This window comes from Tinamus guttatus, unplaced genomic scaffold, assembly GCF_059628265.1.
Source record: "Tinamus guttatus ecotype Peru unplaced genomic scaffold, ASM5962826v1 Tinamus_guttatus_pri_ptg000045l, whole genome shotgun sequence".
NCBI lineage: Eukaryota > Metazoa > Chordata > Aves > Tinamiformes > Tinamidae > Tinamus > Tinamus guttatus.
Window position 1 is genome coordinate 2,539,289 of NW_028288579.1, and position 23,021 is coordinate 2,562,309.

The 23,021-nt window shown below is 37.4% G+C and overlaps 1 protein-coding gene across 2 annotated transcripts; it reads right to left on the reverse strand.

The window, feature by feature from the left end:
• Positions 1-1,052: 1,052 nt before the first annotated feature.
• SUZ12 (SUZ12 polycomb repressive complex 2 subunit) lies at positions 1,053-21,672 on the reverse strand. 2 transcript variants are annotated; one of them, XM_088538028.1, is made up of 16 exons: positions 21,356-21,672; positions 18,631-18,677; positions 18,475-18,539; positions 14,368-14,436; positions 12,388-12,437; positions 10,975-11,060; positions 9,446-9,677; positions 9,220-9,322; positions 7,839-7,944; positions 7,055-7,232; positions 6,393-6,484; positions 5,783-5,926; positions 4,892-5,049; positions 4,311-4,509; positions 3,709-3,788; positions 1,053-3,393 (listed from the first exon to the last, which is right to left on the reverse strand). In XM_088538028.1, the coding sequence occupies exons 1-16, from the start codon at positions 21,669-21,671 to the stop codon at positions 3,048-3,050; spliced, it is 2,271 nt and encodes a 756-aa protein (XP_088394154.1). In that variant the 5' UTR covers position 21,672; the 3' UTR covers positions 1,053-3,047. The 2 variants fall into 2 exon arrangements, with proteins under 2 accessions (XP_088394154.1, XP_088394162.1); XM_088538036.1 differs by lacking the exon at positions 21,356-21,672 and adding an exon at positions 18,865-18,989.
• Positions 21,673-23,021: the final 1,349 nt, after the last annotated feature.

Genomic DNA, 23,021 nt, shown 5'->3' on the forward strand with positions numbered 1-23,021 from the left:
AGGATCTGGTCCCGCAGGAACACCTTCACTCAAGCAGTGGTTGACGATGGCACCCAAATGTTCTGTAAATTAAGAAACACTTAACTTGGAAGGAAGCATGCTGTGAGGACAGTTTTGACAATAGCAGTGATTCTCAATGAAGATAAAAAACATTTGAATTGGGAGGAAGGGGCAAATACACTATTTAACACTGATTTAGATACTCGTATCAGAGCTTACCTTCAGGCTTGTGGTTCACAGACCTAGTGTGTTAAGGGTACCACCAAATATAGAAGATCACAATCTGCTGTGAACATATAACAGGCCATATTAAAAGAGCTTTTGCTAGCTGTACAGAAAATACACATTAGACAGCTACAGTCTAGTGCTTACCTGTCATATCCTCTATTTCAGCATCCAAATTATTTTAACTGGGAAAAAGTTTCAGTGCCTGCTATTCACCACCCAGTACACTCTGATGAGCAGCACAATTCCTCTTGGTCCGTATTACCTAGACCATCTTCCTTTACAATCTTAGAAAGGCACAGATTCCGATTTTCAACTCTGCTCAAAATAAAGCATAGTTACAGCCGTAAAAACTACTTGAAACATTAACCATTTGCATGTTAAAACAGAAAACCCACGCAAGCCGTTCATTTTTACAACTGAAACAGCAATTCATGTGCCTTTGGTTCAGTAAGATAAACTGCAGCTCTAAACACCAATGCACACAGCTTGGATCTCACGTATTCAGTTCCACCCCAAGAAAGCAAAAATACTATTTCCACAATCTAGCCCTGGACTTGGCAATTTAAATAGACCCACAGGCCTGGGTTCTTAGCCACATCTGTAACAATCTGGCAAAGGAAGCACGTTAAGGTAAATTGAACCAAGCAGAAGAGGAAGCTTGCACTAGATGCTGCTTGTGGCCGTTCTGCATGCACAAAAAAATGACTGGACAACCATCATGGCAGATTTTATATTACTGAACTTTATGTACAAAAGCCGATTTCAAATAAAACATTTAATGTAAAAACAATGGTTCATTTAAACAACCAAACTTGTTTGTTTTGTTTTGTTTTTTACATCTACTGTACCATTCAAATGCTTTTTAACCAGCTTACATGATATCTTCAAAATCTCTCAAAGGTACATATAGAAAAGGCATCTTTATAAATAGAAAACAAAGGGATTTTTTCAGCTTTTATTATAAATTGACATGACATACAAAGTTTACTGGACAGAAGTAATTTCATTACTATTTTTGGGGGGATCACCAACTTTTTGTGCAAACAATGCTAGCCTTCTTTTAAGCATTAAGAGCATAACTGCTTAAGAAATGACATAAGCAATAATTCTAGAACTACATCTCCCCTAAAATAATCTATTTTTTTTACATATGTGCACAGCTTTAGCAAATTAAAGCCAGAGAGAAATGCTTGATGTACTATCCAGAGGCATAATTAGAGTTTGCTAAAACTCAGAGAGCTGGCAAATTCAAAAAGTTTGTAATGAAAGCTGCAGTTTCCCTCTTTCCTATTTTTGTACACAAAATCAGTGACTAAGAACTTAATACTGGATGACAAATCACATCCACACCATTAGTTAAATAGTCTCACAGTTAAACACAATCTTAAAGGACCATCAAAATCAGTATTTACATTTTATAAATTTCTGAAGACACCATTAGAAAGCTTATATACCCCTTAAACAAATAGGGAACTGCATCTCATGGTGATGGAATGAAATAAAAAATTAAAAATACCTGTATTTACAGCAGCATTGTTCCTTTATAAATAAAGAATATGAAAAATGCAATATCTTAAGGATAATAAAAAATTGAGGTGATGTCACTCAACCACAGTGCTTGCTGGAATAAACCCTTCGGTGCTGATACTGTACCAGTAGTGAAACCACTTTCCATTGGAAAAAATCTGTAAACGTATGCATAAAATGTGTTAACAGCAGTGCAAAACTGCTCAAATATAGTTTAGTCAGCATCTTAGTATCTGTATTGAATACAATACATCACAGAATACTTGCATAAGAAGTGCAACACATTTTCTGGTCCAATTTTACAGTGCATTTTTCCCTCAAGAGTGGCATCTCAAAAGCCAAAGCTAAACCCACGGCCTGGACTTGCAGTCTGTGCTCAGGCGAAACAGCAGGCATGAACTTCCAGGGAAGTTGGTCGACGAAATGCCTACGTGTGACGACAGACTCCCGGCTTTAGCATGGCACATGGCGATGCGCGGCCCCGGCACAAGGGGCTTACATCGAATAGTTTGTGTAGCTGTGTAAATGTGTAATAAAAATATAAACTAATGTTCAAGTTTAAAATGGTACACTGGGTGATCAATACATCAGAATTATCCACGAAAAACCAAACTGCTGGTAACCTCAAAAAGCCAAGGTGGTACTTCACTGTGTCTGTAACATGAAAAGCCAAGATCTTTCCAAACAGGCACAAGACAAAGGAAGTGCTAAGTTTGCAAAATTTCATAATTTTAGTGTAAAAAAAAAGATTTAATTTGTAATTTATGATCAAATTAATAAATGATTTCAAATACAAGGATCGAGGTTAAACTTTAAATAGTGAGACGTTATTTTCACAAAAAGCTAACTGGAGAATTTCTAAATAAGAAAAGCATAAACTGTATCCCAACCCCCTTTTCCCCAATATTCCACAACTTCATGGTAGGAAAAAACAGCCAGATACAGATGCAAAATCTTAATATAAAAATTGTTTTACATATACTTAAATTATGAAAATTCCATAAAGTTCTTAAGACACTAATTACTAAAATTACAAAAAGACTTTCATATTGCTCTTCATGCTCAAACTCTTAGAATATTGTCATTACATCACCAAAACCGATATACATGTAGTACTTGCATAATTAACTGAATAGAAACCCTGTTAAAACAATATCCTTGCTGAAATCATTTATTTCCATCCAGCAGTGCCTGTTTGGAATCTCTGCATTGTGTGTAATTCTTTATAGAGCTCATGCACCCTAGAATGTCACTTCAATGTTTGTCCGTTGAATGGCGTTTCAGTTTTGACTTCAGAGTTTCTGCTTCTTGCTCTGTTTTGTGACACCTGAGATGCTATCCATTTCCGAAATTCTCTCTCTCATATTATTTTCACTGAATCCATTTGTCGTCCCACTTTGTTCTTCAGAAGATTCCTCATCTACTGGGGAAGCAGATTCTCCCTTTTCTAACTTCTGCTGCATCTCCCGAAGCCTGGCCACAGCTTTGTCTATCGACATTATGCTGATGAGGTTAAAGTCATGCATGCTGACCAGATGTAGCATAAAGTTTCGACATAAGTTCTTCTTAATTATTTTCTGTCCATAATTTTCAACAAACAGCATACAGGCATGATTCATTTGATTGTCAGCAATAAACCTGTCAAGTCAGAAATCCATCGTTACGCGAGGTAAACATTTTCAGAAATAGAAGACATCCTTCAACATGGCTTATCAAGATAACTGCAGAGATTGTCCATTATGTTGTCTCAATATCTGCAATGTTTTTGTTTTCAAAGCCATAGAGCTATGTACAAGATTTTTTTTAAATTAAAACAATACAAAGCACGTTAGCAAATCATCCTTTATGAACCTTTCCTACACCACTGAAATGAATTAGGTGCTTAGCAAATTGCAGTACAAAACAGTCACCCAAAGCTATACTATTTGCATCAAAACTAAGTTTATAACATACCCGTGCTTCATAACATGAAGGTTCCATAATTTCATCACTTCTTTCTCTCCTTCGTTAACATCAGAAAATTCTTCAATTTGCTGGAGGGGGAAACAATTGGAGGAAAAGACAGGAAAAGAAAGAAACATTAGAATTTTACATCTAGTGACAATTAATGAAAGTATACTTAAATTTCTGCTTATGAACTCTACACAGAAATAACTGCTTTTGAAGATTAAGGTACTGCAATCAAAAGGATCCGAACAAAGTCAGCTCACATAGGAATCTACGATGATCAATTATTTTCCACATTATACAGATACCACTGTACTCCTGTGACACAAGCACCTCCTCTTCTAATGAGAAACAGGCACAAAGTGATGAAAAAAAACTTATCATGAGGACCGAGTTAAATTTACAACTAAAGACATACTTTAAGCACATACTTTGATTCCATGAATTTATATAAAACACTCTAGATGTTAGTGGCTCAGCTTCACAAAATACTCTACTTATTCTCAAAGTGAAAGCATGTACCCTATTTGTTCCCCACAACACCTGTAGACCATATGTTAAAAAGTAAGATGCATTTTAAAAGCAGCTTGTTTAAGGGGAATAATTACAGTAATGGTCTTCTCCCGTAGCCATTCGGGGTCTTTCTCATCCTCACTATCTACTTCCATTTCTTGTGGACGGAGAGGTAAACACGTGTCACTGTGAAAATATAACCGATTGTGTCCACTGCTGTATGTCCTTTGCTGTTCCACTTCTCCATCTTCAGATTCAAGAAATTCTGACATACTTGCTTTCGTACGTTTTGGCCTAGCAGAACGGAAAAAGTAATTATTTTCAGCTATCAAATCAAATATGCAAATACTAACTCTTGCTAGTAGTAGTAATAAGTCTTAAAAAAAAAAAAAAAAAAAAAAGTTGAAAAATTTATCACTGGTGAAACAGCCCATAAGAAAAAGAACAAAACCACTATATCTTTTGGGTAAGAGAAGTTCTAGGATAAAGTCAAAAAGAAGGCACCTCATGAATAAATTCAACAGCTGCAGAAATATCACAGGTGAGTACATCATTTCTTACCACTACTTTCATTCAACACTGCTTACACGCAGCTACAACTTAACAGATCCCTAATTTAATAAATTTTGGCCCCTATCACACAAGCATACACAGACTTTCTTTTAAATATACCTACCTGCATACAAGTATGTGTGTGATAGGGGTTCTTTTGACTGGTCCATTGCGACTGAAGGCAAATCCAGGTTGGCGATGAATATCCTGAGGATTTCCTGCATAGGAGCCATCATAACACTCATTGATAGATACATCTATCCTAGCACCTTTTGGATGATACTGGAACAGATAATTGCAAATATATTTAGGAAGAAGTAAAGACTATTTCAGAAGTAACCTTTTAAATTCCAAATACCTAAAATACCACTCTATCAATTATTTCACACAACTCTAGATCCCTTTTACAACATGTAAGTCATTTTTAACCTCTAGAAGCCAATAACACTACTTCAGTTTCCTTAAGTTCTATATGCCACACTACTGTCAAGCAAGTCAACGACTCAAAAATAATTATAAACTAAAAGACAACACTAGCAGAAGATGGTAAACGGCCTGGAAACTGGAAGGAGTAAAGAATGATCTTCTAAGCAGGGTAGAAACAATCATTCTCTAACAAACAGGAAGGAATTTCATTCAGATTGTTAGAAGGATCCTTATCAGTATAATGAAGTTATGTATACTGCCTTCCAAAAACCTCTAAAGACTTTCCACCAAGCATACATTATATTACTTGCTACATCACATAAAAAGAATAATTATTGTCAAAGCAGCAGCCTTAGTCAGAATTCATTGTCCAGGGGCTTCGGTGGCGAAAGAACTATAAAAAAAACCTACAAATTTTAATTACCCATATAGTATACAAACATTCATTTAATTGAAATCAAAGAAAGTTACACTTAACCTGCAGATACAGTCCTACACGTTAATAGACTAGCAATGAAGTTAATACATTATATAGTATCTACTACAGATTTTATTATGTTTCATGCTAATGAACAATAAGATCACTTACAACATAATTAAAGATAAACCTGCTGTGACAGAGTTTCAGATGTTTGAGTAAACTATACAGTTTACGACAGTTCAGTGTGCACCATGGGCAGTGCAGATCATCTCGGGCTTCAGTCTGTTGTCTTGTATTATTGTTATAAAGAAACTGTCGCAAACAAATAAAAAAAATATTATTACCATCAAATACATCGAACTCATTAACCTTCCACCCATAAAACCAAGTTGGACACAACTTCAGGAAAGCTCTACCATAAGTTCTTAGGAACATTAGATCAGCTCAATGTACTGAAACAATGTTATTTCAAGAATTTTTTCCCCATAAGAAAAGCACCTGCCTCCCTCCAGGCGTCTAATGGGAGACGTCCTTTGTATTTCAAAAGATGTGTCAGACATAGCCCCAGGAAGACTAATTTTCTAAAATACTTCCTGGGAGAAGAAATACATGGAACTGCTCATGCTATGTGAATCTGCAACCCATAAGGCAATCTCTGAGAATACAAATAAGACAGTTCTATGAACAAAAAACTTGCACCCAACTTAGATGAAAACATTTTACCTCCATGCAACATTTACTCACTATTTCTCTCCCCGCTAACAGTTATTTTCAATACCTGGTAAAATATTCGTAATTTTTGTCGCGGTTCATTTAAAACATCTCTCTCTCTCCTTGTTTGAAGATCTGTTGGCAAGGATTCTTTCACAGCTAAAAAAAAATTTAAAAAAGCAAAATAACATGGAGACACACACATTTCTGCTTAGTGTGAGGTTAAAAAATAAAAGCACACCTTGTGTTTCTTATCAGACTACAGAAATTCTGTGAAGGGCACTCTCCTTCTGGAGGGAACCAGCTACGGTAATGAACTATGGCTTAGGCAGCTCTTCCTATCAGCAAGAAGGCTTGCTATTCAGCTTCCTTCAAAATTTACAGGTATCTAAATGGATCCACAGTTTTGAAGAATCCTTCAGAGAACTTAAACATCATTAGCCAAAAAGCAACATTTTCTTTTGTCCATTTAATCAGTAATTCTTTAGCTGTAGCTGAAAGCAGAGTCTACAGTTACTTATTTCAATATTGCCATGACTTTAAAAGCTGAAAAGAGTTATGCCATTAAACTTACCTTTCAAAAAGTAAATTATGAGATACATGAAGCCCATTCATTTTTGTTTTTCCATGTTTAAGATTACCTGAAGTTGTTGCACTGGAACATGAGGGACCTTATGGCATGTAAGTGCTAAGGAGATTACTATTCAGCATCAAATTAAGTTTGCTTACCTATAGTCTGAGTAGGTTTAACAGAATTGGGCTTATTTTCTTGAGGGAGGCTTTCAGAATTTCTTGTTGCTAGAGGTTTAGCTATAGGAGCCGTAGATTTATCATTTGTGTCTCCTGTCCAGCGAAGAGTAAACTGAAGTGTAGGTCCCTGAGAAAATGTTTCAAATGGAGGCAACCTCTAGAAAAAAAATAGACACAGTAGTATTAGCATCTTCCAATGCACAAAAACAAGCCATGCAAAAATATTTACAAATATTCACAAAAAGGGGATAGACATCTTTTAACAATCTAGATTAAGAAAGTCCCTGCATTTTCAATATCTACGCTTAGATATATCACAAAAAAAAAGAAAAAAAAAAAAGATGTTCTATGACTTCCTGTACATTGCTGTCAAGTCCTGGATAGCTCTTTTCCCCCTTTTTCTCTTTTTTTTCTGCTTCTATAGTTTGTTCCTTTTTGTCTGACTGGCATTTATTAAAATAGCTGAATTTGATTTGTCCCATTTTAGGAAAGAGAAATTCAGAAGGTATTACAGGAGACAACTGCCATACCTAGAGTAGCTTTTAACATTTCTTTGAGTAATAGTCTCATGTGGTCAAAGCTTTTCTAAACAAGAGCTAAAATCAAAACATGCTTTGTATATCTCCTGAAAGAATAGTAGCATTCCTTGCTTAACTTAATCCATTTTCAAAGGAACAGCTGCTGCATTTTGAATTTGTATTCCACCTTAATCAAGACTATTTTAAGGGAAGACAAGTCCTTCAGGTAATAAAACAGTCTTTACCTTTCCATCAAGTATAGTTTCCCATGTTGCTCTTTTCTTGCTAATGGGACACTCTTCCATTTCCTGCATGGCCACTTCATATTCCCCATCTAGAAGCTGCAAGCGTCTGTCAACACAAAGTATGTATTTTGAGAATAGAAGCTCACTTTTATTTGTGTTGTTTGTCCACTAAAACGCAGACTATATTTCAGCATTTAAACAAAACATTTCACACTAACTTTCATGAAACTAAATACAGTTTTTCAGGCAAAATCATTTGGTAACACAGCCTAAGTCTGTAGGTAAACACCATCCATAACGTAAAAGGTGTCTATTGACAAACTTTAATTCAAATCCTCGTGAAAATAAACCCAAAAGGAAGCTAATCTTAATAACAACTAATACTACAATGAGAATCTTGAGACGAATATATAAAACATTTCCTTAAAAGTCCTACACCAAATAAAAATCTTCTAAAAGTGTATTTGGATAAATAAGCACTTTTTCAGAATCCTGGTGTCGAGCTATATTTTAAATAGTTATTTCCTGAATCTGTATTTTTTATTATCAAAGAACTGATCTAGATACCCACCTCTACCTGGGTTCTAGATTTCCTACAGAGAGGACACTTAAATTCATTTGCTATACTTCCTTCTCAGAATAACAAAACAGACTGTTTCTCATCATAAATACCAAGATTTTGGTTGTTGCCACTGCTATCATCTCCCCCAGGACAAACAATACAACATCCACAGGAAATGGCACTTTGCTACTTATCTTCTGCACTATCGGGATTGCTCTAATAAGCTATGGCTACATGCAAGTTGCCCCTATCCCATCTTCTTAGTACATTAACTAATGTCGAGGTAACAAATATAAAAACATTTCAACACACTTAAACTACCCAACAGAGTAAGCTTATCATCATTTTAACTGCTTGCTTAAGCACTTAAACAGTAACAAAGTTACATAACATGTTTTTTTATTGGAATAAGTAGCATTATATTATGCTATCAAATAAAAATGTAAGTAGCAACCATACTTTAGCAACCATACGCGTTTTTAGTTATGTTGTCACTGGTCCATAACAAAACCACAGAAATCAGTCCTGGAACAAACTGATGAAGATTAACAGAACAATGCTCAAGATCATAAAATGGAATTACCTGCAATTGTCACTAAGTACTGTGAAACCCACATAAAATATGTGCTGTGAAACACACAGACTGTTTTTTTTTAAAACAAGTAATTTAACAATAAAGCCTAAGCAAGCACATTAGCTACCAACTCAGATGCAAAAAAAAAATGTCTGCCAACAATGAAATTCAAAACAGTTTTAAGTTTAATACTAAACAGCTTCCTAAGAATTAGAAGAAACACTATTTATTTTAGATAATATTACCTGTTTTTATCAAACACAGTCATTTGTGCTACAAATGTCTTCTCCCCATCTTCACGATTTGAAGAGTTTCTTTTTCTTCTAGCTGGAAGTTCCTCATTGACATCTGCATATAACAAATATTGCATTCAATTATTATACAGACAAATTCAAATGCAGTGTAGATTAAGATAACCATATATAAGACTACAAGGTAAAACTTGCAAAATCATATAAAGATTGAAGTTACCAATGTTTTCATTGGCTTCACCATTGATCAGTCCATTAAACTCTCTTCTTCCTGGGCGAGTTACTCTGAATAATAACGAGTAAGACTTCACCATATGGCTGTTGCTTGGTTCAAACTCATTGCTGGAAACTGCAAGCGATGGAAAGTTGCCTGGTTTTATTTGGCTGAGGTCTGGGTTTAAAGGCACCTGCTTTTTACCTGTAGGAACCTGTCTTATCGGACAACTGACATCCTGCAGGAAAACAAGAAAGCTATAACTTAGTTTTTTTAGAATACAAAATATAGACATTAAGTGATAAATTTATATAATCCATGAATTGCACTTGCCCTAATGTCTTTTCGAAAATAAGCCTTCTAACAGATGTTTTTTTTAAAAAGACATTTGGAAAGTCATTAATGCTAATTTAATTCTGTTTACCAAAAGAAATTAAATGTTTTGGTTATATACATATTCCAAGGGCTTCCTATCTTTTCCATCCAATATTACAAAGTGCACTTACAAGCTTTCTGAGAGATAGAGAACCACTCACTTAGGATTTATTATATACAGTATCTCTCAAATACATCATGGAACACTGCGTAATATTGGAAAAATAAGGCAAAAAAGCCTAAGTATGAAATTTGCAACAAAACATACTTAAAATAACCACGACCCTCTCCTGTTTTTATCATATTTGTCCATACCATAGCAAGACAAAATAAATTTTAATAGAAACATTAACTCCTAAAAAAAAAATCCACATCACAACGACTTGACATGAAAATATATGAAATAGGGGTGTAAACCTTTTTTCCCCTCCATAAAAAAAAAATAAAACTTGCATTACTGAATCTTCTATTTTTCTTCAGCAGTGAGGATAATTTTCCCCACTGGCATGAAACAAACCTAGCTAACGTAGCAAGCAAATTCCAAGATTCCAAGAAAAAAAAAATTTATGAGTAATAATATCTAAAATCTGCAATAACCGAGATGATCAGAGTAAAAACACAGGTACAGAAAAAATCAAGGAAAGAGACAACATTCTGGTGACTGAGGAACTGAAACAATGACCAACTTTTTTCCTTTTTACTTCTAATCCCTAAAAGATAGACTATTTTATGAATTTGTGGGTGCCTACTTAAACCTTTAGACATGAAAATACAATTAACAGAATAATTAGAAATAAGGTTTGAGCTTAGCAAAGGCATATAAAAAAATGGAATGAAAACAACTGGCTGAAATTCACAACAAATGAGTATGACTTACAAGCAAGAAAAATTAAATTAGTGCTGAATGTTTTTTACAAAAAATATTCTAGTTAATTCTCAGGTAGTGGAGCAAGACCAATACATATTTGTTTCTGAAGAATTCCTTACCGGTCAATAGAAAACAACTTACAATTCAGTTGTCAATAACTTTCAGGACTAAACTAGTCTTTCAGCATCATCTCACCACTAGCTTCCAGTATGGTAATGTTAAATAGATGTTCTAGAACAAAGTATAACTTGCTTTAGCATACATACATAGTAGTTTGTCAAATCACTTTTACCTTGCGCTTCTTGTGGCAAACTTTCACAAGCAGTACTTCCAGGGTTACTGAATTTTGTTCATTCTCTGAGTTTTGTGATGGCTTATCTAAACAGAAAAAAACATATAATTTCCAAAAGATAAAAGTCTATTCAATGCTGCAAATCTCCCTGAAATTGCTTTAACTGTATTCACTTTCAGACACAAATTTTGAAAATATATTTGTATTTAAGAAGCATCAGTATACAGACCCCTTTTTTCTACACTACTCTGTTTTTATCTGCAGCTGCCAAGACACCTTTATCTCTTGCAGTTTTCCTCTCTAAAGCACTAAGGGCTATGTATAATATGAAGTTCCAGAGAACAGAAACAAGAGGAATACTATCCCATGAGACCAGCAGTATTTTAAAGATACTTATACTTCAGAAGCTTCAACCAAGAGACAGAAAGTAGTTTCTCAGAACGAAATTACAGTTCAATAAAGCAGCGATGCTAAAATTTGGAAATTTGCCACTGTAACTTTTAGATTTCTTACTGAGCAGATCTGGTTAAGCACAAAATACTCTGAGGGAACATGACAGCTTCCAGATCAGAGCACAGAACCTGTTACATGACCTCAAGCACTTTTTAAATCCAAAGACTTAAGACTTCATTCAGGATATTTTTAACCGAAAGATGAGAAACTCCAATTTATTTAAATAAACAGCTAAGTTTTTATTTGCAGGGAAGTAAAAAGTAAATTTACTCATGTCTGCACAGCATAAAGGCAATTGCTGCTTTAGTTAAAGGAATAGAGCCTTACATTCTCAACTTCATAGTCCCATACTGAGATTTTAAGAGGTAATGCTGAATGTCATGCATAAAGACACAACAAAACTGCAAGTAACAATTACACATACTAAAATGCACTAATACAAGTTACTTTTATAAAACCTGTTCTGGACTTTGTCTTATTTCTAGGCTCTACCTGATATCATTTATTTTCATGCTTATATTTTGAATCCCAAAGCATTGAATCTACTACTTGAAGGTTTTTGTTTTGTTTAAGATTTACTTCAAATTCCCAAAAGTCGCATTTTCATAAAATCACTTTCTTCAGGAACAACTCAAGGTCTATTTAAAGTTTGGAAGGATGATGGCTTGAAGTATTTATCAAAATCACTGTGTTTTGACTAAAACTCTGGAAGGCTTATTTGCTTAACATTACAAATATGCTAAAGCATATCTGAAGCACACACAGTGAAAAGCTACACAATTTTCGGTCATTAAAAGCAAAATTTGAAGTACTGTAATTAATGGGACAACTGAGTATAAAGAAAAACTGCGTCTAGAGAGCAGAGTTTCTAACAGACTACTTAAATATTCCCCTCACAATCTGTACTAACTCCGAAAGCGCTATACAAAGCAGTATGATGAATGAATTTTGCAAACATACCATTTTTATGGAAGAAACCAGTAAACGTGAGTTGCAAATGAGCAGACAAGCTAAACAAAAAAAAAGAAATTTTGTATTAGAATAAGCAAGTATTTTGCCCCTCACAGCAGACATGCAATTCACTGATTTTCAGGACAGATCTCCCATGAAAGGAAGAATCATAGTGAGGAGGTCTGTCCTCTAACTGCTTGGAAACTGCTAAATACAGCAACCATAAGACTGCAACAGATGCAGTCATAGATGGGTCTGCTCTTTACAAATCAAATGATTCTTTTTCTCTTACCCATGACTTGAGACAGAAAAAGGTAGAGGTTTTTGCACAACACTATCTGAAGCATGCACAGGATCTTGCCTTCGTGGACAGGCAAATATTTCCTAGGTAGGCATCAAGAGGCAGACACATTTTGATGAAGTTTTCCAGTATTTCAGGCTAAAGCATGAATTTGATATTGAAGTCTTAGTCCAAGTATTTGAGGTGTGGTAAGTAGAATCTTTACAGTGACAGATGGCATTAAAAATCATTTACCAGTCACATCTAGTCCATTTCAACTCTAACATATGCAATCAAAATACTATAGTTACTTAGATTCAGAGTCCTGAAGTTTATCGCTTTGATTATTCTACTCCCGATAAATGCATTTTAATTCCAATCATTAAATAGAGAATGCATTTTAGTTCCTCAACTATTCTAAACACATCGCATGATAAGTCACTTCTCAGCTTCCTTGCATGGTACTGATTTTTGTTAAGGATTAGAGATTTAATATCAAATCAAATTAACTTATGAATTTGCAAAGCCATAAAATATTGTGAGAATGATTCATCAAAATTCAAGTAGTAGAATTTTTGTTATAATTCTATTAAGAATAATGGAACCAAAACAGTATGAGAATAACTGCACAAAAATTACTACACGCACTTACAGTTGCTGAGGCTATGAAAATGCTTGATAACAGAAATAGTGTTCACAGTTCTTGAGTGTTTACAATAGTAATTTTATTCTTTTTATTGTTCATACACCTGATTTTTTTTAAACAAACACCAACCTTTCTACTGACCTATCAACACTCATTTCACCAGCTTACAAACCTTGGTTCATTTATAGCCTTTGATCACCATGGTACAATCAAAGTACTTGATCGACCTTTCTTCCAATTCTATGAGAAAAATCAACTCCATACCAAAAAAATCAACATGTTTATGCCTAAGGAGAGGTAACATGATATTACTTTTATTTTTAAGATTGCAAATAATAAAACTTGAAAATTTAGAGGGCTTTTTTTACCACCTTAATTCGTCTATTTGACAGCACTATGCAAAGAGGTGGCTTTCATTCATTTAAATTTGAATTTATTACTCCCCCCAAAGAAAGGAGGAAGAAAATAAAATAGCAGTCTCTAGAACATAACACCAATAAGATGCACCTCACCTCATTTGGGTATTTGCTATACCCTCTTTTTCCCGTTATCACAAGGGCAGACTAGGATGAAAATGAACTGAAACGCATCACACCCAATTTCACATCTCAGTTGAGCTGACTTGTGCCAAATACAATACTGCACACTCAGCAAGAGTTCACATCTCAAATACTTTTGCCCTGAAGCGGAATAGGAAGACTCGGTAAAAAGACTAGCTTTTTCCCCACACTAACTGTGTATTATATGATTTAAGAAAGTAACTTAATGAGGAAAAAAATACGAAGAAACCAATTGGTTCATCAGTAATTATAACTTAATAATTAGCACTTACAGAGGAAGCATTTTTCTAAAACAATTCCACATAACTTTTAAGAAAGCACAAAAATTCAAAAAAAATGTACCCCATTGTTGCTTTTCTTCAAGTGATTAGTTCACATACATATTTTAAAGTTTTGTAAGCAACTTTTCAAAAGGCAACAACTTTGCTTCCTTTTTTTTTCACATTCCTGTTGATTTACCATTCACATAAGCTCTTTTGTATATACATATATATGCAGAATACCTGTGAGATTCTTGTTCTCCCTTCATTTTCTCTACTTTTGATAACATGTCATCTACTTTGAATGTTTTCCTGTGAGAAAAAGAGCAGAAAATAGTTTCACATTCCCATAACAACAAGAAAATTTGATTCACTTAATTTTCTGCCTATAACTGTCTACATACAGTCTTAGATTTCTACCCACAAAGCATCCTTTCTATACCTTTTTTAAGGGTAAGTAGTGCAACTGTGTCATAGGAATGCAACTACAATACAGTTTTTCAAAGTGTCAAAATATCCTTACTAAAATCAGAACTTTCAGAATAAATCCTACTGTTTTTAAGAAGTGTCATTTAACAGCATCACATTCAAACTCCTGTAAAACTATCTAGTATCTCAGCTTTGCTCAGAGAGAAAATCCTCACACTTCATTGATGCTTATGCCAACTACACAGGTACAAGTTAGCTCTCCAACTATTGCTATTTCAACCTTGATTCTAAATATGAAAAACAGCAGTATTTGAAAACCTGATTATCCAAAAGGCTTCCTTCTCCACAAAGTTACATTAAATGGACACAAAACAACGAATAACGTACTTCGGAAGCCACTTGTTGAATGCATTCATGCAAAACACTGAGAGGGAAAATCATGACTGCAATGCAGTAGGGAATATTCACTTCCTATCATTTCTCTCAGTAAATGCATCAATAACAGTACATTCACGCTCATATGTTCAGCTTATTCTACTACATAAACCCAACACAATTAAACGTACACTGCTAAATAAAGTTCACTCACAAATAGATGATATTCAGTAGTTTCCAGAACAGTTTTAAATTTCTATTTAAAGGAAAATGAGTATTTGGCCCTAGATGCACCCCTCAAAATGCGTAACTAGACTGACAGTGCAACATTCGTACAGCCATGCTTACATTTTTTTAGAGAATAAGATATGAAGCAATAATAATGAGAGCACACAAGCTGTTGTCAAATATTGGATTTCATACAAAAACAAGGGGTGCACTGTCTGCACCCATAAATCCCCTAAGTGAACGCAGGCAAGTTAAAAAGAAAAAGTAGTCTAGTCTTGACATGCACATTGCTTAAGCTTATCAAAATTAGCCGCACCACATTGATCTTGGCAAGGCTACTAGGCGATCTTACCAAGTCACTAACTTGGGCTAGACTAGAAAACTGGGTTCAGACTAGAGAATTGCTTAAAACACAGCTCTACAGAAAAAAATCTGTCATGACCTCAAATATGGGCTTGAAACATGGCTTGTGGACAGTTTCAAAACAGGGAACGGTTTAATGATCTTTGATAAGGTATACTAATATCCGACAAGGCTTGTATTTAGCATCTGTGAGTAATAGTGATACAACAAGAACAATGATTCAACCTTTCCAAATGCCAAGACAAGAAAAAGCCTCCTAAAAATCTTTTGGAACAAATATAAACAAAAACACAGTAAATCAAATGTGTTAAATTTGTATTAAATTTATAAGAACAGGGATTAAAGGAAGTTCCTTTAAATTACTATGTGTGTGTCATATTTCTAATCCAGTCAGACAAAACTTAATCATCCCTAGCACCCAGGATTTCAAAACGGCATACACTGGTGCTACAAGTACATGCATCTTGCATTCCTATCTCCACCCACTCTTACTCCACTCAAGCACAGTAATAATTAACAGAGTATTGAAAGTCACATCATAGCTTGCCACTCTGCCAATAATTAAATATATGCACACATATATATATTTCTTTATTCAAACTCTTCATAGGCAGTCAGTTTTGTAAACAGGGCTACTAACCATTCTCAACTCCATCATTATCAATTCTCATCAGGGATCACTTTAGCAAATTATATCACCTCTCAAAAAAAGTTTGCAATACTTTAAAAAAAACAATATGGACTATTAGCCCAAGTTGACACATGTCCATTAACTTACTACATATTCACGTTTCTTTACATTTTAAACAACTTGGTCCTGACAAATATCCTTCATATAAAACATACAGATCAACATCAATGGATATTTTCTTGTTAAATTCCAATTTTATCACCTCCAAGTGATAAATTTGTCTGCCATTTACAGACTACTGTAGAGCTAGAGATAAAAAACGTGGAACTATAATTATATAGTTAAGTCGTATCAAGCTTCGAGATAATTTGTTTTACATACAATAACGTTAAGCGGCAGTCAACACAACACCAAATTAAAAAAGGCAAAATTTAAAAATCTTAGAAGGAAAACAAATAACATGCGTATACTGTAACCACCTATTCAGGCATGGTAAGGATGCATTTTCAGGATACATTAATTTGAAAATAAAACTCCACTAACATTTTTACTCTTTTGAAGTTTTCCAGATATAAATCTCAGTAAGATTTTGAAGTCCAATTCATATTTTTTCCTCTTTTAAAGCTTCTTGTTCACCAAAACGACAGGACCATATGTTAACTATTCCTATTGAATTAATAGCAACACGGCCATTGTGCACTTTAAAATGTGTTTGCCAGTATAGACCTGCCGACAACAGCCTTGCTAACCTTCTGTAGAAATCACACTAAAATTGTTTTGCCACGGGTCCTTCAATCAGTGCCATTCCCAGACCTAAATAAAACTACATTTAAACCACAGTATTCACCAGTTTAACTAGACCGCTTAGAATAAGGGCCATAGCATTAACATAGAATATGGAAAAGTTTAGGTAGTGGTGGGGCACATAAGAACACACTGATAGCTGGTTTGTGTCTTTTTTTCCCCTTTCTTTTCTTTTTCTCTCCCCTCAGCAAACACCCAGGAAACTAAACTAAATTGCTTCTGGTGCATTACTCTGTTTTTGTAAAGAGAGTATGTTTTACTTCATTCTTCCTACATCTAATTACCAAATTGATTTCAATAAGCCAATATTTTCTGAAAACTAGTGAGTGAAATGAACATTAATCTGTCTGTTATGGATCAAAACACTATCTAAAATAAAATCACCATTCTAAACCAGAGAATTATGGCTATTAGTAAAAAAAAATCAATATGTTTCAAAGAGAAACTAAGCATTACTTGGGCAGCTGAGGAACAGAAATTTGGAACAGTGGACAACGCAATGTACATGCAAAGTACCAGTTGTTTCCCAGCAACTACAGGAGACATCCAAAGAAAGAGAACAAGACTCAGGTAAAAGAAGAACATATGCATATCATCCAACTATAATTTAGGACAAATAATAAGCAGAAACATGTTTTTGTTGCACATTTTGAAAAAGATATATATTGTTCCAGATACCTAGGTGACTTGCAGAAAAAGAATTAAATAAGTCCTAAACATTATTTCTTAAAATCTGGCTCTACCCTGCTTTAAAATATATGATACACTTCAGTCACTGTTGTATGGGGAAAAAAAAAAAAAAAAAAAAGCAGCAACTGTAAGTTAAAAAAAATCCAGTCAAAAGTTAAGATACATTCAAGATACATCAAGAAACAAAGTATTTCTTGCACAATTTTAAGACTAAGGTGGCAGTAACATTTATAACTAATGCCACCTTATTCCAAAATGGCAAGAAAAGTACTCTAAACACTAACCAAGAGATGTGAGAGCACCAAATACAGCCCATTTGATTCAAATAGAAGTGCCCAAGTTATTGTTCAACAAATAATCCAAAAGCTATCTTCCTTTGATACAAGTAAGTTTAAAATTTTAATTGCCTGGATAATCAAATTTTATTACTATTCCTTAAACATTCATGAATAAGCATTTCAGTCCCACAGCAACTGTTCCCAAGCAATATGAACTTCAGTGTTAAAAATTTTAAAAGTCTTTAAACTACAAAAAAAAAAAAAGTATCATGAATGATTTACAGTGTGTTGGGGAAAAGAAAAATTGAAATAACTTTGAAATTGCGTTAATAATTACCTACAGTTATATCACACACTTTATGCATTTTATACTCAATTAAACATGCAGTCATAGCATCCTCACATGAGTTGGATGACTGTTTTGCAACATCAAAATTGAAGCCCATTCCTCAGATGCATCCAGTTCAAAGCAAACAGCAGGTCACTTCACTATTTTTTGACTTCTACTACTTAGCTGTTATTTTAAGATTACTTTTCAAAAAGTAATTTTACCTTTTGATATTTGTTCGGGAGTTTCTATGGGACATGTAAGTGAGAGTTCTGTGCAAAAATATTGGCTGCAGAAAGAGAAATGAGAAAAAGAAATTAATATGCTTTAAAGTTTCCTATGAGCCCAAAGTAAAGGAGCAATAAAGACCAATTACTTACTGCTATGAGATTCCGGGTACGTAGAAATCTATATATCTGTGTTGGTTCTGAGAGAAAGAAATATATGTTACCTACCAGACCTTGCACCTCTAGAAATACAGCTTTATAATGATGAAAAAGTATCCAATTTAACCTTTTTTTTTTTTTTACACAACTACTGAAATCACAGCTTACATGAAACATCATGAAGTCTACGTAAGCCTCAGTTAACAAGTCAAAGGTTACTCCACCTACTGTATAACATGAAGCAACTTCTTGTCTAAGCTACCATAAATCAGCATCACAACCCAGACAACTATGTTCTTGTTTTCCATCGAACAAGAGGTTCCTCTAAGCCTTAAAGTCATAAAAAAGGCAGAAAAAAAGCTCAACACACTACAGTTTACTGTTGAACAGATGAGTCTTTTTCCCCTAAATAATGAACAGTGTGTCAGATATGATACCAAAATAGTATATTAAACCTATACAGTCAATTTTGTATCTAATTGTTTTATCCTTCTAGAAAATACCAAGGTCACTGACAAGCACAAGATACCCCAGGGTGTGTCAATTACCTGTGGCACATTACAGATCATTTTAAGCCAGGAAAGTTGTTATTGTCTAGAACATTTTACATTTAAAGGATGCATTTATTCTGGTAAAGTAACTATTGTTCCAAATAGCAAACTGTTTGCTGGAAGATAATAGATCTGTGATCAATACTAACATGAAAGAGCAGCATCATTTGAAATAGGTGTAATATAAAGTTAAAAAAAAAAAAAAGCAAGATTTGTCTACAGAAAAGAGAACCTTCAGTTTAGTTTTAAAATAAAGTGAAATCAATACAAAATAGTTTAGCTCTAGACTGGGTTATATCCACCAAGAACTTCAAACTGAACAAAAATACACTATTCTTAAACTAAGAGCCATCTTAATTTGATAAGGTCAGCAAGAGGCTTGGAAAAGGCTAGATAAAAGATGCCAAGGAAGAACGGGAGATGCAGGGCAGAGAAGGCTGAGTGCCCGTACTGAGGCTGTCAGCACTGTCTCCTCTTCCCCAAAGAGAAACTAACCAACTAGTTATTTTGTAAGAAACAGCTGATTTTTATATTCCTGTGAAGTATTTATTTAAAACGATTGGAAATCATATTGTTATTTGTGGAATCCTGAAATCAGAACTGAACAAGGACAGCATTTTAAAATCCTTCATCCATTTTAAAAATACCATTCAACCTTATTTCTACACTTCAGAATGTATTGGTAGAAATGTGTTGTCTTTTTGAAGAGAAGGAAATCATAACCGATCTTAGTCATTAAAGAGTGTTTAAAACAATAAAATTCTGCTTAACACAAATTAAATATTACAATCATAAAATCTGTAGGTTTGAAATCAAGCAAAAAGACATTAAGAAAGATGTGAACTTTGATAAAAAATGAAAATACTAAGCAGCCACAACTTGTAAGGCAACACTTCAGGCATTTCAGTCTGCAAAAAACATGGCATACGCATAATTTAGAAATATAAGAAAACATTAATTATGTTCTTAACCATGCAATATGTAATTTAAAGACAGCGCACTGCTGCTCGCACTTCAGTTTTCCTGAGCAGAAAATTTCTACAACACACTTTTACCTGGAGACCTTCGCTTCACAAGTCCATGTTAGTTAAAAAAAAATATATTTTTTTAAATATTTTTTTTCTATCATATGACCTTGAAAAGGGACAAAACCATTCAAGGAGAACGTGATTCAATTTTACATGTGCTAGGATTTCTTAATCCCGCACTTACTCATTGCTGTTTTCTCATAATCTCCGGACTACGACACGAGCTCATGGTGATGGATTTTCACCGTAACTTTTTCCCCATCCTGAGCTGGGGAACAGATTCTCCCCTAATCGCATCTCCGACACCCCACACTTCAGCACTGAGCAAAGCTCTTAAAGGTCCCGTTTATCCCTTGATCTATTTGCAGGAAGGCGTTTATTGATCACATTGCTGTGTTAACATGACTAAGAGTCAAAAAAAAAAAAAAAAAAAAAAGAAAAAGCGCCGGCGTCATTAAGGACCTGACACAGCACCCAAAACTCCAGCGTGTTATCAACGCTGCCGCTACGCACAGCACACGGGTGCCGCGGTGACAGCACCGGTCCCACAACCGGACCATACATTTAGTTGTCTTTTTAGCGGGGCTTTCGAGATTCCCTGCAGACCTGCCCTTTGCTCGGGGGCCGCCTGGGATAAGGGCACACTTTATCACCACCCCGCGCTTTGCGGCCAGATTTCCGCCAACAACTTTCTGCAGCGCCCGGGACGGGGGATCCTCCTGGGGGCTGCAAGTGCCACGGGGCGACGCGTGGGCGGCGGGGGCCGGTGCCGAGGCGAGACCCCAGCGAGGGGCACAAGCGGAGCAGACAAAGAGGGAGCGGGTCCAGCCCAGCGCTCGTCGCACCCGTGCCCCGAGGGGGCCCGTCGAGGCGGCGGGCGGGGAGCGGCGCGAGGCGGCTCCGCGCCGGGCGGCAGGAGGGGATGCGGGGAGGGGGGGGGACCCCGCGGCCAAGTTCAGGGGCCGGCGGGAGGCGCCCGCCCCGGGGGCCCCCGGCCCCGCTTCCGCCCGCGCCCGGGCCGTGTTTACCCCCGGAAGCCCCCGCGCTGCGCGGCCCTCCCCTGCGGCGCCTCCCGCCCTTTCTGCGGCGGCCCCGGCCGGGCCGGCTCGGCGCTTCCCCCGCCGCCGGCCGCGCACTCACTCTCAAAGGCCTGAAGAAAGAGCTCGTGGTCGGCCTGGATCTGCTCCATCTTCGGCTTCTTCACGGGGGGGAGCGCCGCCGCTGCCGCCGCCGCCGCCGAGGAGGCCGAGGAGCCGCCCGAGTAGCCGCTTCCTCCGCCGCCGCCGCCGCCGCCCGCCGCGCCGCCCGATTTACCGCCCGGCGCCGCCGCCGCCGCCGAGCCCCCGAACCCGCCGCCGCCGCCTCCACCTCCGCCGCCTCCTCCTCCTCCTCCGGCGGCGCCGCCGGCAGAGCCCGAGCTGGGCCCCGCGCCGCCTCCGTGCTTCTGCGGAGCCATGGCCGGGCCCGGGGGGGGCCCGCGGCGGGACGGAGACCGAGCGGGGAGGGAGGGGGCGGCCGGGGCGGGTGGGCGAGGAGGGGGAGGGGACGCGCCGCGCTCCAACTCCTCTAAGTCTCCTCCGCTCCGCTCTCCTCAGCGCCGCGGCCAGCCGAACCCGACGACGGCGACGCACCCGCCTCCGCCGCACGCCCATTGGCGGCGGAGATGGCGCCGCAGCGCCGCATTGGCCGGCGGCGGCCCCGCCTCCGCGTGACGCACGGATGGTTCTGGAAGAGTTTGGTTGGTCGGTGCGCTTCAGCGCTTGGCGCTTCTCCCCTCCCCCTCCTTTGAACTGAATTCGCGGGAAAGGGGCCGCTCGCCCCGCGGCGCGGGGCATCATGGGTAGGGCCGCCCGCCCGCGCCGCGCGCCGCCCGGCCCCGCCCCCGCGCCCGCCTGAGGGGAGCCCGAGCCGCATCGCGCTCGGAAATCGTTTTTGTGGTTCACATCAATAAATAAATAAGAAAATAAAATAACGAAACGGCCGTCGTGGGTCGGACATGAGGTCTGACTCGTCCCGCGGCTTCACTCTTCTCTCCCGACCCTTGAGGTTTCCTCAGGCTTCCTCTGCCGCCGGGGCAGGGTGGCCTGAAGCTTGAGGTAAAATGTCCCCCGGCTTTGCCTGTCCCCACGCAAGGAGGGTGTCAGGAGCCCCTCGTGCTCGGCAAGGACACGGGCAGGAGGAGGTTGTGCCACTGCCAGGCCTGTTGGACACCCACTGACCTGCCTGGGGTCTGAGGCACAGGAGATGCAGTGAGAAAATTCAGCTTAAAACCAGCTTTATTTGGTCAAACTCATCCCTGCCAGCAGTGTGGTTGCCTCAGGATATGGAAGATTTTGACAGCTTCCCAATTCTGTGGGATATCTTTTGAGAAACTAGGGTAAAAGCGGCATGTGTGTGTGTGAAATACAGCCTCAAATGTTGATACTGGCTGCAACTGATGCTTGGACTATGCCACCTATCTTCTAATTCCCAGTGTTACAAAAAATAAAGTGAAAATATTAAGAGGAAAATTACCTATCAAACTAAGATGCACTGTAAATTTGCCTTAGTTTATCAACAGAAGGGACTTCCAATCTGATGTCTCAGTTGTCTGTTATTAACCGTACTGGATTTTAAGGGAGAAAAAAATACACCACATACACACACACATATAAAGAGAAAGGAATAAATTGTTACTGGTTATGGTTTTTTTGTTTGTTTGTTTGTTGGTTGATCTTCTATTTATAAAGTAGGCATTTGCATACTTCATCCTTGTCATCCTAACTCTTGTTTGCTTTGCGTTCTAGTCGCCTGATTCTTATCTTCC

Bases quoted from the DNA above. Each gene is read 5' to 3' on its own strand.
- SUZ12 (XM_088538028.1), bottom strand. From the start codon at position 21,671: ATGGCTCCGCAGAAGCACGGAGGCGGCGCGGGGCCCAGCTCGGGCTCT. The intron at 5,050-5,782 runs GTAAGTGATCTT...TATCTGTTCCAG, and splicing joins GGTTTATCTTTAATTATGTT to TATCATCCAAAAGGTGCTAG. The intron at 4,510-4,891 runs GTAGGTATATTT...CCGTTCTGCTAG, and splicing joins ACACACATACTTGTATGCAG to GCCAAAACGTACGAAAGCAA.